This window comes from Rutilus rutilus (assembly GCF_951802725.1).
Source record: "Rutilus rutilus genome assembly, chromosome: 17".
Lineage (NCBI taxonomy): Eukaryota > Metazoa > Chordata > Actinopteri > Cypriniformes > Leuciscidae > Rutilus > Rutilus rutilus.
Window position 1 is genome coordinate 31694138 of NC_140230.1, and position 19575 is coordinate 31713712.

Sequence of the window (19575 nt, forward strand, 5' to 3'; positions counted from 1 at the left end):
ATATATATATATATATATATATATATATATATATATACATACAGTATATATATACAGTATATATGTATGTATGTATGTATGTATGTACACTCGCCTAAAGGATTATTAGGAACACCATACTAATACTGTGTTTGACCCCCTTTCGCCTTCAGAACTGCCTTAATTCTACGTGGCATTGATTCAACAAGGTGCTGAAAGCATTCTTTAGAAATGTTGGCCCATATTGATAGGATAGCATCTTGCAGTTGATGGAGATTTGTGGGATGCACATCCAGGGCACAAAGCTCCCGTTCCACCACATCCCAAAGATGCTCTATTGGGTTGAGATCTGGTGACTGTGGGGGCCATTTTAGTACACTGAACTCATTGTCATGTTCAAGAAACCAATTTGAAATGATTCGAGCTTTGTGACATGGTGCATTATCCTGCTGGAAGTAGCCATCAGAGGATGGGTACATGGTGGTCATAAAGGGATGGACATGGTCAGAAACAATGCTCAGGTAGGCCGTGGAATTTAAACGATGCCCAATTGGCACTAAGGGGCCTAAAGTGTGCCAAGAAAACATCCCCCACACCATTACACCACCACCACCAGCCTGCACAGTGGTAACAAGGCATGATGGATCCATGTTCTCATTCTGTTTACGCCAAATTCTGACTCTACCATCTGAATGTCTCAACAGAAATCGAGACTCATCAGACCAGGCAACATTTTTCCAGTCTTCAACTGTCCAATTTTGGTGAGCTCGTGCAAATTGTAGCCTCTTTTTCCTATTTGTAGTGGAGATGAGTGGTACCCGGTGGGGTCTTCTGCTGTTGTAGCCCATCCGCCTCAAAGTTGTGCGTGTTGTGGCTTCACAAATGCTTAATTGCTTAAATCACCTTTCTTTCCCATTCTGACATTCAGTTTGGAGTTCAGGAGATTGTATTGACCAGGACCACACCCCTAAATGCATTGAAGCAACTGCCATGTGATTGGTTGATTAGATAATTGCACAGGTGTTCCTAATAATCCTTTAGGTGAGTGTATATATATAAACAACTATATATATAGTATATATATGTTCTTTAGATGTGCCATATATGCCATAAACACATCAAATATTAAGTAATATTAATTTTAAATTGTTAAAATGTATTAGTAATAGATTGTAGTTGCTCATAAAATAACATAACATGGGACGTATGTTACAAAAATAAAACATGCACCACATGAAAAAAGACACAAACAAAAAATGTAAAGAAATGAAAGTAAATGACGACAGAGGAGAAGGAGGAACTCAAAACCAGACAAGGGTGATGTCTTCACATTTCTATTGCTCAGTAAGTATAGCCTGCTTGAGGCAGCAAAGATGATTGTGAATCTCCTTGCAGGCATATGGATTCTGACGTCTTTGATTCTGTCAGGTGAGATGAAACATCAGAAGAGTTCTCAAAGACTATATAAGTTGCTGTTGCAGGCACAGATGTGAATGCTATTTAGACTTCACTTTGTTTCCAACCAGCTGTTTCTAATAAGATTCCTCAGAATGACTCATATGCTTCCATTTCAGGCGTCCTTGCTGTCAACTGGATAGTGCGTGTTCCTATTGATCCAGTCTATGCTCCTCCTGGGTCTTCTGTAGTTCTGCAGTGCACCTATGACTTCCCTGAGGAGTCAGACCAGGGAATACGACACAAGGTGCTGTCAGAGATGTGGTGTCTGAATCAAAGCCACTGCATCACTCCGAGATACGTGTACCACAGCGCAGGGATATTTCCCGAGCCCTTGTACCAGGGCCGCGTCAAGTACTTTGGGCAGACGGGGAGCAAAAACTGTTCTCTGATGATATCTGATCTGAGGTCAGCAGACAGCGGCCTGTACATGTTCCGGTTCATCACCGACCACCTGAAGGCCAAGCTACCAGGACAGAGAGGGGTGAATCTACAGGTTACACATCAGAAGCAAAGTAAGAACAGCAATATTTCAACTCATACTGAGAAGTGCACTTAAATCGCACATTTTGATCATTGAATTTCCAACGTTTTCAGTCGTTTGTCAGTACTGAATGATTTCAAAATCATTTTAGGGGGTAAAATAAAACAGTAACACTTTAGTTTAGGATCCAATTCTCACAACTAGGATTTTGACTGTTTATTAGTACTTATAAAGCACATATTAATGCCTTATTCTGCATGACCATATTCTACATCCCTTAATCAGACAGTATACACAATACCTAAACTTAACAACTACCTTACTAACTATTATAAAGCAGTAATTAGGAGTTTATTGAGGAAAAAAGTCATAGTTAATAGCTAGTTAATAGTGAGAATTGGACCCTAAACTAAAGTGTAAAAAAAAAAAAAATGTTTAGGCCTAGAAATCACAATTTTAAAATTCACATTTCTAGTAAAGCATTCATATTATTTATATGGTAACACTTTACAATAATGTCCCATTAGTTAACGTTAATTAATGCATTAACTAATATAAACTAAAACTGAGCAATATATTTGTTACAGTATTTATTCATCTTTGTTCACAAATACAACTGTTTATTAATAATACATGTTAGCTCAAGTCCATAAAACTTTTGATTTTAATCTTTTATTAGTAAGTGTTGATACTAACATTAACTAAGATTACTAAGAACAGTAATGTGAAGCTATCATTTATATTAATTTAATAAGGTTATTCCCTCTGTATTCTGAAATAATTCAAATGTGTTTAGTATTTTGGTGTTACTAAAAAAGTGAAATACAGTTGGTTAAAAATCCCAAATCACATTTAAAATGAACATGAATGTTTATGTTTGAAGAAATGTGTGAGACAAAAAAAAACCACAAAAAAAACAACTGTTCACTGTTCACTCATGAAGTAAAACTTCCGTTTTTAAGCCACAGTCAGTTGTTCACAAGATTACATAGAAAACACATTTCCTCAAACAAGAGACACTTCCTCAGAGAAATCCGTCAAGCTTTCATGACTCATTCTAATTGTTTTATTTAAAAAAACAAAACAATTTTAAACAGTGACCAGTCAATATGGCATTATTTAGCACAGATAAATTAATTTGTCAGACAAATTACTGACACACACACACACACACACACATATGTATGTATGTATATCTGGAAGAGTTACATTGTCCTAAATTCCTCACAGCAAGATGTGCGTGTTCATCTACTATTGGCATTGTGTTTGGAGTTATTGTCATCATTATCGCAATAGCAGGCATTGTGATATTCATCAGACGCAAGTCCAGGTAAGCAAAGCCCTTACTCAATAAGTGTCTTGTTTGCCATCATTCCTGATGGTCTTATAGAAACTAATGGAACATGGCTTTGTCTTTCAGGAGAGAGGGATCAAGGTCACTTTAAACAAGCAATCAACATCTTTTTACCACAGAGGATGAGAAAAATAACCAGTGGCTGTGACCAAAACAGATACTGTCATTTTTGTTCTGTCTATGCTACTTTCACATTCTTTTACAGCATTTCTGCATCTATTATGGAGTCTATTATTTATCTTTTTATATTATAGTCTGCATATCAAACAGCATAATGTATGCTGTATATCATATTGTGTCTTACATTAGAGGAAGGTTTCAGAAGTATGGAAGACAGAGAATATGCTGGCTGGATAATATCACAACATGGACTGGTCTATCAGAAGTTGGCTTTTTTCATGCCATACGAGACAGAAGACTCTTACGCCAGTTTCACACATACCCCGTCTGCAGTGCGTATGCGGCGCAGGAGCAGCACGTACGCGCTATAGTGCTTTCACATGCTGCGTTTGCAGTGCGTAACTGATCCACGGCTGTACCACAACACATACTCACTATTGTATTTCAAATCCAGAAGTTATCAGCAACTTTTATTTAACAAAAAGTTTTGTAAGCATTGCGATTCTCTTTGAACTCATATAAGAGACATTAAAACACAATTTAAACAACGTAATATTCAATGCTACTTCTATATAGATTTATATATTAAGTTGCTCAAGCAAGTGGTAAAATATATTAAATTAAAACTTAAAATTATAACTTAAGATTACTTTAAGACCGGGGTAAAGCAAGGAAAACTACAATTTACCTCAACAAGGCGACATAATGAACAACACTCGTCTCATTCATGGAGGTGGAAAAACAAGTTCTTTGTGACATGCAAGATTTATTGTATTAAAATGTAAATGCAAAAGAAAAGGCAGGAGAGTCGGCTGTTTTTGTCAATTTTAAGTTTTAATTGAAAATGTTTGCGATTTTAATACAAGTAGCTACATGGTTAAATATTTTACCACTTGCTTGAGCAACTTAATAGCCTATATAAATCTATATAGAAGTAGCACTGAATAATGCGTTAAGTTGTGTTTAAACGTCTATTAAAGAGTGTATAGTGTACAAAGAGAATCGCAATGCTGATAAAACTTTTTTTAAATAAAAGTTGCTGATAACTTCTGGATTTGAAATACAAATAGTGAGTATGTTTTTGTGGTACAGCCGTGGATCAGTTACGCACTGCAAACGCAGCATAATGTGAAAGCACTAGCGCGCATGTGCTGCTCCTGCACCGCACACGCACTGCACACAGAGTATGTGTGGAAACCGGCGTTACTTTCTCATCCACGATGGCGAAATGACATGACTCATCATTCTTATTCACTCTTATATTCTTATTCTTATTCACTCATCTTTTCCTTCTAATTTAGAGATAAGTTATTAGTAGGAGTTTAGGGGGAGGGTTTAAGAGGACAGTGTCAACAAGAGGGACTTATCAACACTTGTCTTCTTCACAGAGCCTGAAATAAAAAAGAACAAAGAACAGTAGTAGAAACTAAAGCAATGAATTTAAGAAGTCAGCTGGAATAATATTATGGATTCTCACATTGCAAATCATAGAAAACTGCGTCACGTCATTTAATTAACAAAGCCCTTGGTGCTGTTTTCAAATCGCTGTTTATAATACAATAGCCTTCATTAAAGGAATAGTTCACAATTACTTTCAATCTGTTGTTGTTTTTTTACTCACCTGCAAATCATTGATAAATATTCACACAGCCTTTTTCTACTCAAGGGTTATGGTTGGTATATTTCCAGGTAGAAATAATAAAACCCAATTTCCCAGGAGATTTTGGAGCACACTGTATTCATAATTTTAATGAAACATTGAAATATTCAGGAAACGAACTTGCTTTTCTTTCTTTTTTTGCATGGTGAAATTGCAAGGAGAGTTTGTTTATTTATCTTGAATAGAAGTAGATCTAATACTTAGTATTTTAATTAAAAAAAAATGGATTGCAATACTGTATTTGTCAGTTGGTTGCAACAGAGATGAAACAGGATCTAAGTGCAGCAGTCTTTATTTAAAAATAAACTCAAAACTTCACAAAACAGATTCTCAGAAACAGAACAACCAACGTAAAATGACGTAGAACTGACAATGAACTGAAAGACACACAGGGTTTAAATAGACAGCAAACAAGATGAACTAAACACACCTGAACAGAACTAACTCAAATCAGTTACCAAGGAGATTGACAGGCAAAGGACAGAACTAATTAGCAAACTAGAAATCTAACTGAGAAACACAGACATTCACAGAACAGGAAAACAGATTACAAACAAACTCAAAATGTGACAAACAGACCTAAACCATGACAGTATTGTTGCCAGAATGTACAGTATAAGAAAACAGACTTCACGTTAGCATTGTAAGAAATTATTTTTTATTTGGAGCTTCCTGTCAGGAACCACCGTTACACCATGTCAAACATGATCAGTTTAATCAAATCTATGGGACAATTAGGTCGCACAGCATATTTGCTCTACCGTTCAAAAGTATGGGGGAAGGAAAATCTGGAAGGAAATTCATATTTTTATATTAAATTGATCAAAAGTGACAGTAAATACATTAATAATGACGTAAAATATTGCTGTTTCAACTAAATGCTGTTCTTCTGAACTTTCGATTTAAAGATTTCTGCAAAAAAAAATCAAGGCTTCCACAAAAATATTAAGCAGCACAACTGTTTTCAACATTGATAATAATAAGAAATGTATCTTGCATAGCAAATCAGCCAATTAGAATGATTTCTGAAGGATCATGTGACACTGACGACTGGAGTAATGATGCTGAAAATTCAGCTTTGCATCACAGGAATAAATTACATTTTAAAATAGAAAATCTAAAAAGAAGTTGAGCACAAAAGATTCAAAAACATAAAGAAAAAAAATCCTGACCCCCAAACTTCTGAACAGTAGTATATAGTATCTCTGTTTTTTGAGCAACTGAATTTTTATTAGAACAAATTACAGCTGGACACAGTTGAACATGGAGATTTCATCTACCTGTGTGGCCTTTTTTTAAGTCTTTGACTTATAGGCTACATCAAGTGGTCCACACATACTCTATAAGTACATGTAGTTTAGAAAAAAATCCCTGTGTGGTTTCACAATTTCTTCTATCACTTGTTGTGATGATTCATCAGTTGATTTAGATTCCAGACTCTTCCATCCCCTCTCTCGGTTGCTTGGTGAGAACAACATTAGGACCATCTTTGAGCTTCTTCCCTCCATCTAGAGGTATGTTTGTGAACTTCACCTGGTCCAGACTGCAAATAAAGATGACATACACAACATCTCTTGTCTTAATATGACAGAGGACTGCTGCAAACCAGCACACATGGATGGTGTAATTGTGTTTAACCTGGGCATGCGAGAGAAATGCACCGTAATGTAGTTGATTTGTCTCTGTTCCTCGGTGCTCCGAGCAGCTTCTTTCAGGGGTACGATGGATGGGTAACTGCTTTCATACATCTCCTCTGGCTCCTCCTGTGTCACACGAGTTTGTACAGTATGGCCCAATTCATATACTATACATTCTTAATATCAAGACTACAATTAGTGCATCACAAATTACTCTACATGTATGGGGCCTGTGGTGCTATAATATTTCTTAAAATAATGAGATTAAAAACTTGGAACTATGACATAAAAACTCAAATTATGACATACTAAAGGCTGATTTATACTTCTGCGTCGGACCTACGCTGTACAGTATCTTCTACGCGTTGGTTTTCATTTATACTTCTGCTTCATTGTCCGCGTTGACGCGCAATTACACATGCAGAGGGAGCATGTGACACCCGAGGGAGGGGTTCTAGCAGACCAATCACAGCGCTTGCAGTCTGCGTAGAATTGACGCGTTGTTACATTTTTGGAGAGGTGCACGTCAGGGTACGAGTGCTACACACAGCCTACGACGTAGCTATGGCTTAAGTCATAATAATGGCATACTAGGAAAGTCATAATTTATCTCATAAGTTTGACCTTTTTATCTCATAATTATGACTTAGTATGTCATAATTACGACTATTTATGTCATAGTTTCAACTTTTTATCTCATAATTCATGACTTTGCACGTGTCATAATTATGGCTTATGTATTTAATATAAGTTGACTTAGTATGTCATTATTATGGCTTCGTATAGTTTTTATACCATAATTACCAAAGCGTGATTTATTCATTTTATTTATGTGGCGGAAATGGGGTTTCATATTTTTGTGCTTATATTACTAACAATAAATTTTGCAATTGAAAAAGATGAGGGTAAGACTTTTTTGTTGAACAAAGGTGCTCTTTAAATGTATAACCCACCCTGAAAGTTGTAATGATGAAATTTGAGATTGGAAATTTAGCTAATGATAATGCCAGTGGTATCATTTTATGACGGTATCTCACTAAAACATCCTTTCACCAGCATACATACTTTTAGTGTGTATTATAAATATGTGAATTGGGACACAGTCCAGATAGAGGACATCTAGAATGTGTCCCAATTCACATATTTATGCTAAGAAAACAAAGAAAACTTACCGGAATATCTGACATTGTTGTGCTCTTGAAGAGAAACGTCTCTGAAGTTGATTCACTGAACAGAGTTTCATCCATTGGTAAATCAACTACTGGTGAACACTGTTTTTTAAAAGCACAAACCCATTTGATTAATACAATCATTTTGTTTAGATTCAAATCATATAATGATAGAATTAAATATATAAAAAACGTAATTACCTGTTTTTCTTCCTCAAGATTTTCAGTGTCGACACGATGCATGTTTTTACTGCAAAAGAAATGTGAAATGTGAGATCAAATGAGAAGATCAGATATTCACCATTTTAGCACATAAACATACAATCACCTGATCATGACGACCACGGTCAATGAGATCAGTCCGATAGACACGCCCACTGCAGACGCCAATGCAATCACTTTCAGTCGGCCTGGACAAATAAACCACATCAACTCAATCAAGCACATCAATCACCTGATTAACAAATACATAACATCTAACAGGGGTAAGTATATTTATGCCCAGAGGTTCCTCTCTCATAGCAAAACTGGTTGCACATACATGCATTTTAGTTGGCCAAAAGGATTTAACTCTTTGACACTAGTTATCTTTTAATTTGCTCATGCAAACTGGATTTACCTTATGCTAAAACATTTTTTAGTTTATATATATATAAAATCACTGTTATGGTATGAAATCGTTGTTTCATTGTTTTGGAGTGTTTTTACAACTAAAACACACACACACACACACACACTACTGTTTAAAAAGTTTGTGTTTTTGAAAAGTTATTTGATTAAAACTACAGTAAAAAACTGAGATATCGCAAAACATTATTGCAATTACAATAAAAATCTAATAATTAAAAATTTTATATTTGTGATTTTGTAAAAAGCTGAATTTTCAGTCACATGATCCTTCAGAAATCATTCTAATATGCTGATTTGCTACTCAATAAATATTTCCTTATGTTATTTAAAAATATGAAATATTTCAAATGTTGAAAACAGTTGTGCTGCTTAATATTTTTGTGGAAACCGTGATACATTTTTTGCAGGATTCTTTGATGAATAGAAAGTAAAAAAAAAACAGCATTTGAAACATAACATAATAATTGTCTTCACTGTATCTTTTGATCAATTCAATGTGTCCTTGTGAAATAAAAGTCTCAATTTTTAAAATAAATAAATCAGCAGTAACAGCTATATGACAAAAACATCAATGTATAAGTAGCATTACATTAAAACATTACATTTATTAATACTAATAATCATTGGTAGATGTTTGATCCTCAAACAAACAATAAACAGATTGTTGAGCACAGTAATTGTGTAAGGTACTGACCTCGAACTTTCACCGTCAGAACAGGCGAGCTGTGAGTCCCGATGCGGTTGCGGGCCTTGCAGTAGTACTGGCCGCTGGCGCGAGGGCTGACCTCAGCAATGGTGTAGCTGGGACCCGATCGAGTTTCCCAGGCGTCAGCCGCATTGATCCGGTGCCAGGTGTAGTTCTCCACCGCCGGATTGGCCTGACTGCTGCAGGTCAGCGTCAAAGAGCTGCCCGCTTCGATCACAGGGGAAGGCTGAGCCAACACAGAGGTGTTTTTGGGGGCATCTGATACAGAGAGAGAGAGAGAGAGAGAGAGAGAGAGAGGGGGGCAAAATAAGTAGTTCACACAGGCATGTACACAGTATACAGTTTATAATATATAAACTTACAAAGCACTGAAAGAGAAATAGTGGCTGATGTCTCCATGCCAAACACGTTCCATGCAGTGCAGTAGTATTGTCCGGCATGATGGGAACGCACACTAAGGAAGGTGAGATTTTGCGAGGCGCCTCTGGTCCAGGGCTGCCCACCGTTCACTTTGTACCAGGAGTATTGCTCCACAGGAGGGTTGGCGTTGCTGCTGCAGGTCAGATTGACAGCAAACCCTTCCATAATGTCTCCTTTGGGGCTGATGAGGATTCTTGTGTTCTTTGGGGAGTCTGGAAACATTTGCAATACATAAAAGCACTGTTGTTGATTTCAGATACACTACCGTTCAAAAGTTTGGGTAACGGGTTATGTTTTTGAAAGAAGTCTGCATTTATTTTATCAAAATACAGTGAAAACGGTACAATTTCAAATAACACTTTTGTATTTTAATATATTTTTTTATTCACATGATCCTTCAGAAACCGTGATTGCTAGGGTTGTTTGGGAGTGTTGATATGTGGTTCTTAACTTGTTAACTGTTGTTAACAGTTGTTCTAACTAACACTTTATAGTTAACTTTACTTAATGTCTTAACTTAATTGTAAAATTCGAATAATCTGTACTATTCACACACTATGACTTGTTTACATAGAAAACCCAGGTTAAATTATTGGTTTGAGTGCCATATTATGAAGCAAAAAAAATTAAAATTTGGGGGTGGGGCAATTCTTAATAGACTTTTCACTCATTTCCTCCACTTTTGCAGTTATCTTTCCCTAGTTGCATTCACTCATTTCCCAAATTCATCTTGAATGTTGAATTATCAATACAACTGAAACATTTTAAGAGAACATCAAATAAGCTGACTTCATAAATTGATGTTGTTTTTCCTAAAATGTTTTTGTCTGAACTCACCATTATGATGATTAGTGTTCCCTTTGGATGAGCAGTGGAACTTAATTTATATTATCGTAATGCTCTTCTTATTGATGCAGTGATGCAACAAGTAATAAATAAGTTGCTTTTAAAAGGTGATTTAAAGCTTTTAAAAAAAATATTAACTAGTCTATTTTTCATGTCAAATAATGATAAACACCATGTGAAACTTTTAGCTGGGTTAATACAATCCCTCTATATTTGTGACAATATCTTGCAATTGACCATTGACCAGTCACACACAGACTTCAACATTCAGCATGCAAAACAAAACATTAGTAACAATTAAATTGTATTTATTACTTATTCTTTTTAGTTACTACAACTCTTGTGTAAGTGAACTATACTAACCAAGCATTTGTCAGTGCAACATACTATTCCTATTTCGCTTTACTTCGTTTTTTTAAGGCAATTGGTTTGCATGTTTTTTTTTTTTTTTTTTAAGTAAGTCTAACTAATTCGATTTTACAGTCTAACTAATTTTAGATTCTAACTAATTTAGATTTTGGTTGCTAACTGGCTCACACCAAAAGTATCCTCCCTAGAAATGGCTTGGTTTCTTTTTTCGATATATTTCTTTAGCTGGTTTTCTACCATCGGGCCGAACAATTCTAAGAAAGGTAAGGAACGTTTCCACTTGAGCTTGGCCTGATGGTGGAAAATGTTTTATCATTTGGCAGGTGATAATAAAAAAAAATTAAACGCAGTTGCACACTTGTCCTTCATAAACTGCACTATTTGAGGTATCAATCATGCTTATGGCATAAACAACGCGGGACAAGTCACGTACCAAAGTTTAATACTAACTCCTCACCCTAAGTATGACCAGTGTTAGTAGTGATGTTTGACCTAGCAAGTGAAAACAGGAAGTAAATACTCCTTTCACGACTGAGCATCATGTGGCTTCCCGGCATATTTGACCTAAATATGTACACTTGATTTGAACTTTGATCTATTGGAGGTTGGCAGACAATGTGCGACAATGTGACATAATGTCCTGCCAAAATTAAAGTTATTACACAAGAACCAGCAACTGAAAAAACTCACAAAGACATCAGCTCAGCAACATTGTAAGCATGTGTCTAATTAGGGAAAGTGAAAAGTTGAAATGTCTGGTGACATTTCCAAAAAAAAAAAAAAAAAAAAGGCGGTCACTTTGACCTATTCACTGATAAACTGCACATCCTGCAGTTAGAAAGCTTCAATATGCACAGTAGAAATGCATGCAAACAAACCAGTAATGCATAAACAGATTAAAGATAGATAAAAATAGAGGCAACCTACAGGTAACATTGAGTAAAAGCGGTCTAGACCGGTCTGTGCCGAGTGGGTTGCGGGCCACACAGAAGTACTCTCCGTGGTCCCTGTAGTCCAAACTCCACAATCTCAGCTCCGGTTTAAAGCTGTCTGGCATGCTGCCACTCTCTCCTTCCTTAAACCAGGCAAAACTTTCTGCTGGCGGAGCTCCATCACTACTGCAGGTCAAAGTCACCGAATCGCCCTCTCTGACTGCTTCTCGAGGGGTGATCTGCACCGTGGTGTAGCGAGGAGCATCTAAGACACACAAAAAAAAAGAGATGAAATGCAAGTGATAATGGGAGAGGGCGGCTGACAGCTGAACTCAACTGCACACACTCAGAAACCTGCTTTTATCACTGTCTGCACTAGTTTGATGTATTTGGGACATTGACAAATAAAGCTTCATAAAATTTGTTTTTTAAAATCTTTTCAAGACTGTCATGAACAATGTGGTTAAACAAGTTTCAGTTGTTAAATAACATTTCAAAGTGTTTCAATTCTTTTTTTGACTGTTTTTATGTCAGGCAGTACAACCAAATAGTTGTATGTATACCACCTGACATGGAAAGTGTACCAACCTACCCGTACTTGAAATGAACAGTTATTAACAGTATTTGAGAGAGATCTACAAACCTTTTCACTCTGCCACAAGGATCAGACGGGGTCCTCTGGATGATGCATTATCATATTTACTGTTATTACCTTGTCAATTCCCAATAAAAGAGCCGTGTTTGAAGTTGTGCCACCCTGACATTTGAAAATATACAAATTGCTGGACAAAAGTTTTTCAATTATCTCAACAGCTTTAAAACTACTGATATTTATACAATTTGTTTATATGAAAGGATTCAAACCTAAAATGATGCCATAATATTTTATTTTTTATTATTTATTATTAATAGACCGTTTTAAATAGTTTTCTTAGTCCGTTCATTTTGTTTGGATAGTTGATCCACTTGACATTTTGGGGGTTTAAGATAACAAAAGATAAAATAATATGTATTATTTAAATAATGTATGAGTTCAAACTAAATAGGTTTTATAGAATAAAGTGATATATGTCATGAATTTATCAAATTATTTTAAAAGGAAATAATGCACAAAAATATGCTTGTCATGTCATTGACCTATTTAAAATATAAAATGCAGTTTATTTGAGGAGCTATTTCTACTTAATATTAAATAATACATATACAATTAGTTGATTTAGATGTTTCCACACAAAGCATATTTTAAAATATTTAATACTCATTACTTTGTTTATTGATTATTTCTGTTCTCTTCTGCTTACCAGGGCTGCATTTATTTGCACATAGTAAAACAATAATATTGTGAAATACAATTAAAAATAACTGTTTTCTATTTTAAAATGTAATTTATTTCTGTGATGTTAAAGCTGAATTTTCAGCATCATTACTCCAGTCTTCAGTGTCACATGATCCTTCAGAAATCATTCTAGAAACACTTCTCATTATAATCACCAATGTTGAAAACAATTGTGCTGAGTAATATTTTGTGGAAACCAGAATATTTTATTTCAGAATTCTTAGGAAGTTCAAAAGAACAGCATTTATCTGAAATCTAATTTGTTCTAAAAGTATACAATAAAAGTCTTTACTGTCACTTTGGGTCAGTTTAATGCACCCTTGCTGAATAAAAGTATTAATTTAATATTAATCCTAATCAAAAACCTACACCAAAACCACACACACACACACTGTATATATATATATATATATATATATATATATATATATATATATATATATACACTCACCTAAAGGATTATTAAGAACACCATACTAATATTGTGTTTGACCCCCTTTCGCCTTCAGAACTGCCTTAATTCTATGGCATTGATTCAACAAGGTGCTGAAAGCATTCTTTAGAAATGTGGGCCCATATTGATAGGATAGCATCTTGCAGTTGATGGAGATTTGTGGGATGCACATCCAGGGCACGAAGCTCCCGTTCCACCACATCCCAAAGATGCTCTATTGGGTTGAGATCTGGTGACTGTGGGGGCCATTTTAGTACAGTGAACTCATTGTCATGTTCAAGAAACCAATTTGAAATGATTCGAGCTTTGTGACATGGTGCATTATCCTGCTGGAAGTAGCCATCAGAGGATGGGTACATGGTGGTCATAAAGGGATGGACATGGTCAGAAACAATGCTCAGGTAGGCCGTGGCATTTAAATGATGCCCAATTGGCACTAAGGGGCCTAAAGTGTGCCAAGAAAACATCCCCCACACCATTACACCACCACCACCAGCCTGCACAATGGTAACAAGGCATGATGGATCCATGTTCTCATTCTGTTTACGCCAAATTCTGACTCTACCATCTGAATGTCTCAACAGAAATTGAGACTCATCAGACCAGGCAACATTTTTCCAGTCTTCAAATGTCCAATTTTGGTGAGCTCGTGCAAATTGTAGCCTCTTTTTCCTATTTGTAGTGGAGATGAGTGGTACCCGGTGGGGTCTTCTGCTGTTGTAGCCCATCCGCCTCAAGGTTGTGTGTGTTGTGGCTTCACAAATGCTTTGCTGCATACCTCGGTTGTAACGAGTGGTTATTTCAGTCAAAGTTGCTCTTCTATCAGCTTGAATCAGTCGGCCCATTCTCCTCTGACCTCTAGCATCAACAAGGCATTTTCGCCCACAGGACTGCCGCATACTGGATGTTTTTCACTTTTCACACCATTCTTTGTAAACCCTAGAAATGGTTGTGCGTGAAAATCCCAGTAACTGAGCAGATTGTGAAATACTCAGATCGGCCCGTCTGGCACCAACAACCATGCCACGCTCAAAATTGCTTAAATCACCTTTCTTTCCCATTCTGACATTCAGTTTGGAGTTCAGGAGATTGTCTTGACCAGGACCACACCCCTAAATGCATTGAAGCAACTGCCATGTGATTGGTTGATTAGATAATTGCATTAATGAGAAATTGAACAGGTGTTCCTAATAATCCTTTAGGTGAGTGTATATATATATGAAGAGTTCAGATGCAAAAGCCACTAAGTGCCATCTGAAATTTTCTTCTAGAATGATCATTTTCATCAAGCTCGTATATTTAAGGTCAGTAATTTCACTTAAATAGCAATTGTCATTTAAGTGAAATTACTGAACTTAAATATACGAGCTTGATGAAAATGATCATTCTAGAAGAAAATTTCAGATGGCACGTAGAGGCTTTTGCATCTGAACTCTTCATATATATACATACACACAAATAACTTTTGTCCATAAGCACAATAAATATTTTATACTCACATCCAAGAGCCAGGGTGACTCCCGGTGACTGAACGTTTTGAGGGGGTATTGGGCGGCAGGTGTAGGTACCTGCGTGCTGGCTGTCAAAGTTATAGATGGCTGACAGCTTGCTGGACTGCCCCAAGTTGATCCCATTCTGATAAAGAGCAAAGTTCCTGCCAGATGCGGCACAGCCTCGTGCCACACAGCTCAGGAAGACCGTCTCACCAGCAGCAAACATGTTGGCAATTCTCGGTGGATGTACGTGAACCTGAAGCTCTGGAACCAGGACAACATTTCACTGCATTTGGTCCATACTAGTACTTAACTATTTTAGGAGCAGCTAGATGGGTTTTCTCCACAAAAATAAGCAAATACACAATAAAAGTAAAAAAAAAAACTTTTTATTTTCTCAAATTAATAGATTTGAGTGCAATTATTGCAGGGTGTTGCCAGGCCATTGCTATGTGGTTGCTTGGGCGTTTCTAGGTGCTTGTGTATATATTTGCCTATGACATATTCCCAAACACTCCTACCACACCTTCCACCCTGCCTGCTGACAGCCATATCATTCACATTTTTGAGGTCAGTAATATGTTTCTTAAAGAGGTCTCTCTTGTTCATCGAGGCTGCATGCATTTATTTGACAAAAATACTGTAAAAACAGTAATATTGTGTAATAATAGGATTTAAAATGACTATTTTCTATTGTAAAATATTTTAAAATGTAATTTATTTCTGTGATGGTAAAGCTGAATTTTCAGCATCACTACTCTAGTCTTCAGTGTCACATGATCCTTCAGAAATCATTTTAATATGCTGATTTGCTGCTCAAGAAATATTTATTATAATCAATATTGAAAACTGTAAGTGTTACTTAATATATTTGTGGAAACAATGATACATATTTTCAGAAACTTCGAAAGAACAAGATTGTTTCGAAATAGAAATATTTGATTGTCTTTAATGTCACTTTCGATCATTTTAATGCATATATTCTGAATAAAAGTATTGTAAATCTTCCTGACCCCAATCTTTTGAACAGTACTGAAGAGTGGGAACTACATATTAAACTCGGTAACTATTTTAATATAAAAAAACAAAAACACCTTCAATCTTTAAAATGTGTCCTTACCTGTGACGGAAAGTGTGACGGCATCAGGAGACGTCCATCTCTCCTGCCGGTTGTCGGTCTCGAATCTGAAATGGTACATTCCAGCATCGCTCAGCTTCACGTTTGCGATCTGCAAGCTGCATCTTTTGTGGCCCCCCAAGTATTTGACCCTGTCCCTGTACGAGGGGCTCAACAGATTCCCGTCAGTATGGTAGGCGATTTCCCGCCGGCCTTCCACAGAGATGTGGAACCACATGAACCGCGTGAAGCTGTAGGGCGAGGGGTAATCGTATCGGCACGGCAGGGTAACCGTGGTCCCAGCCCAAACGCAGATGTCCGTCCTGGAGAAATACACCAGCCATTGACTGGCCCTGACTCCTATAAAGCAACAGAAGAGTAATCAGAGGCCGGCATTGACCTCAGTAAGGTGTGCGCTGTTGATGCCAGGGATAAAAACAGGAAAAAACATGGATCAATACAATATAAATAACCTGTGCAGCAAGGGCACACAGGTAACATAAGAGCACAGATTAGACACAGAGCATCTGCATTAAGCAATCACATCCATGTATCGCTATAAAAACACAAGATACCTTTCCAAAATTACCTGACAGAAGAAGTGAAGAGTAAATGAAGGTCAGAATTACGCGTACCCACATCTCAGCCCTGTGTGTGTAAAAGCAGGAAAGACAATAAGTGACTTCAAAAATGATCAAGAAAGTACCTGTTTCTGATGTAACAGCACCTGGTTCTGATGTTCTTAGCAAACGCTCCCAGCCGTCTGTGGATGCATGAATGCACATCAAGACGGAGATCCGAGTGGTACCAGACGCACGGCGTAGGACGCTGAGCCGGAGAAAGCAGAAGTTGAAGGATGTGATAGGCTGGCCATCCCCTGTCTCTCTCTCTCTCTCTCTCTCTCTCTCTGAGCCTCTAAACTCAGTCTCTGTCTCCAGTGAAACTCTACTCCACCTTCAGCAAGGTGCACAGGGCAATAACCACAAGTTGCTGACATCCACATCCCTCCTGTTCACACACACACACACACAAACATGTTTATGGGAACTGAGGTGTCAGGAAGCACTTCTTTCAATACCACATTTACTTTGCTCCATTTCTTAATCAAAGTTACTTACTAAAAAGGCCATGCTGTTTATGCAAAGAAAATCTCTTCTTATGTTAAAGGCAAGGAATGGTTTCTTAGCCTTATCATTTTCAGAAAGTTGCTTACAGTTTTATTACACATGACTATGAACATGGAATATACTGTAATTTTTACATCAAATTCTAAGTCATTTTTAGTCATTTCATTCAAAGAATCTGTTTTGGAGATTTGAAGTAAAGTATTGAATTTCTTGTATTTGTAGTAAAACCACAAAGCTATTTTGGTAACACTTTACAATAAGGTTTTATTTGTTAACAGTAGTTAACTACTTTAGTTAACAAGGACTAAGAATGAACAATACTTCTACTGCATTTATTCATTCTGGCTAATGTTAATATCAACATTTACTAATACGTTTTAAAAATTAAAAGTTGTATCTGTTTACATTAGTTAATGCACTGTGAACTAACATGAACATTCTATTAACTAACATTAACCAAGTTTAATAAATGCTGTAAAAATATATTGCCCGTTGTTGGTTTATGCATTAACTAATGTTAACAAATGAGACCTTACTGTGTTTCTTAAAGTGAACTTAACTAATATGAACAGTTTTTTTAACTACAGGAACAAGAGTTTTTGTTGTAAAATCGTAGTAACCACAAGTAAAACCATATTTTATGGAAATGAACTATGGTTTTACTACAGGAACAAGAGTTTAACTGTGGTAGGCTATTGAATGTAAATAATTATAGCAATCAAAAGTAAAACTATATTTTGTGGTGATTAGCTATGGCTTTACCACAGCAACAATAGTTTAACGGTGGAAGTTGATGTAAAATCAGAGTAACCATAAGTCAAACCCTTCTCAGAAAATCCTCCATAGCCTCAGGCTGGCGTGAGGACGGGCACAGCAGAAGTGTTTCAAAGTAGACCTTAGCGACCTCTTCTGGCGTGAAGAAGGAGATGCAGTAGAAAATTAAATCAAATAAAATTCCGAAAAGAGTAACACTCATTTAGTAAATCTAGAATTTACTAAACTATTTCTGTTTTATATCAGCTCAATATCAGTTATTCATAGTAAAGAATCTATTTGATCCAGAAGTGTAGCCATCATCTGATTGCATTTTACATAAATAACCATGTATTTGTAAACCAAGCACTGACAGCTTCAAAAATGAATGTGACTGTACATTTGTACTTACACTTTCTGGGACACTGGCATATCACTGATGCTACATTGTCTACCAATTAATATGCACAAATATGTACTAATAACTTTCTTCTAAATGTCTTAACAACAGCAGAAACATGTGATAGAGGCGAAAAGCAATGTGATTCAATTGCAATGGGTGAAATGTTTTTTTTTTTCTCCCCACAGATGTAGGAGATGATGATTCTTCTCTTAAATTAGGCCATTCTTTTTCCGTCTCTGTCTGCACAAAAACAGAACAGGGAAGTTAAGAGGAAAGAAATTAATTCAAGAAATACTTACTTCGTTGAATTAACTGCATAATACAGTGGTTTCCGCTGCCACCAATAATAGGCCAATGCATCATGACATAAGGTTTAATATGTCGTAACCTCATACAGATGCACAGACACGATTTTTACGAGGGACTCTTTGGATTTCAAACATTTTATAACGTTTCAACATTGTTTCATTAGCATCATTAAAAATAAACAAAAACATGTATTGTTCTTCTAACATTTGCTACAAACTAGACACGTTTCATGTTGGTGCATGCACCATTACTTCAGCTTCATTAATATTCATAAGAGCATTAAAACAAGTAGGTTTGACGGTGTTCCGGTGTTATGTCGAATTTTGACTTGCACAACATCAGTGTTTTGGATACGGTTGTAAATAACAAAAATGTGGTTCCTTCAGGAGGCGCACTAGGGCTCAGAATAACTAATACTCCATTGAACGCCATTCTAATCTCAGGATGTTTTTAACCTCGTTAGAGACCATTATATACAATAAAAAAGTGAAAATTTGAATAACAATGATTGGCATCTGGCATACAAATGAAAATCGTCCCCATCAATCGCTATAAAATTATATATACATTAAAAAAAAAACAAAAAAAACGAATCCAGTCATCACAAACGACTGAGATTGGTTCTTCCTGACGGCGCTGAGAAAAGTTACAGTTAAAACGTGACAACTCTCCCTTGTTTAGCAGCGCTGTGAATAATAATAAACGCATGAATAATGACACTGAGAAACTGTAATAGACACTGAATTGAAAATGCACAATGGTTCAAATAAGAAAAGACTTATTATCCGAACACTTATGAAAACATCATGGCCACCAATCCCC

The 19575-nt window shown here is 36.3% G+C and overlaps 2 protein-coding genes across 5 annotated transcripts; one reads left to right on the forward strand and one right to left on the reverse strand.

The window, feature by feature from the left end:
• Positions 1–1285: 1285 nt before the first annotated feature.
• Positions 1286–5067, forward strand: LOC311276264 (uncharacterized protein). The gene is made up of 4 exons (XM_084385833.1): positions 1286–1407; positions 1554–1949; positions 3149–3248; positions 3339–5067. Exons 1-4 carry the CDS (start codon positions 1353–1355, stop codon positions 3361–3363), a joined length of 576 nt encoding a protein of 191 aa, XP_084241959.1. The 5' UTR covers positions 1286–1352; the 3' UTR covers positions 3364–5067.
• A 263-nt stretch (positions 5068–5330) lies between these two features.
• LOC311275689 (B-cell receptor CD22) lies at positions 5331–18193 on the reverse strand. Of its 4 annotated transcripts, none has more exons than XM_084384861.1 (12): positions 18112–18193; positions 16868–17169; positions 16165–16521; positions 15051–15308; positions 11757–12026; positions 9557–9826; positions 9183–9452; positions 8187–8268; positions 8060–8108; positions 7862–7960; positions 6691–6815; positions 5349–6595 (listed from the first exon to the last, which is right to left on the reverse strand). In XM_084384861.1, exons 2-12 carry the CDS (start codon positions 16944–16946, stop codon positions 6478–6480), a joined length of 1977 nt encoding a protein of 658 aa, XP_084240987.1. In that variant the 5' UTR covers positions 16947–17169; positions 18112–18193; the 3' UTR covers positions 5349–6477. The 4 variants fall into 4 exon arrangements, with proteins under 4 accessions (XP_084240989.1, XP_084240987.1, XP_084240988.1 ...); XM_084384862.1 differs by lacking the exon at positions 18112–18193 and adding an exon at positions 16751–16809 and having other exon boundaries at positions 16889–17348; XM_084384863.1 differs by lacking the exon at positions 18112–18193 and having other exon boundaries at positions 5331–6595; positions 6714–6815; positions 16868–17348.
• Between the last annotated feature and the right edge of the window lie 1382 nt (positions 18194–19575).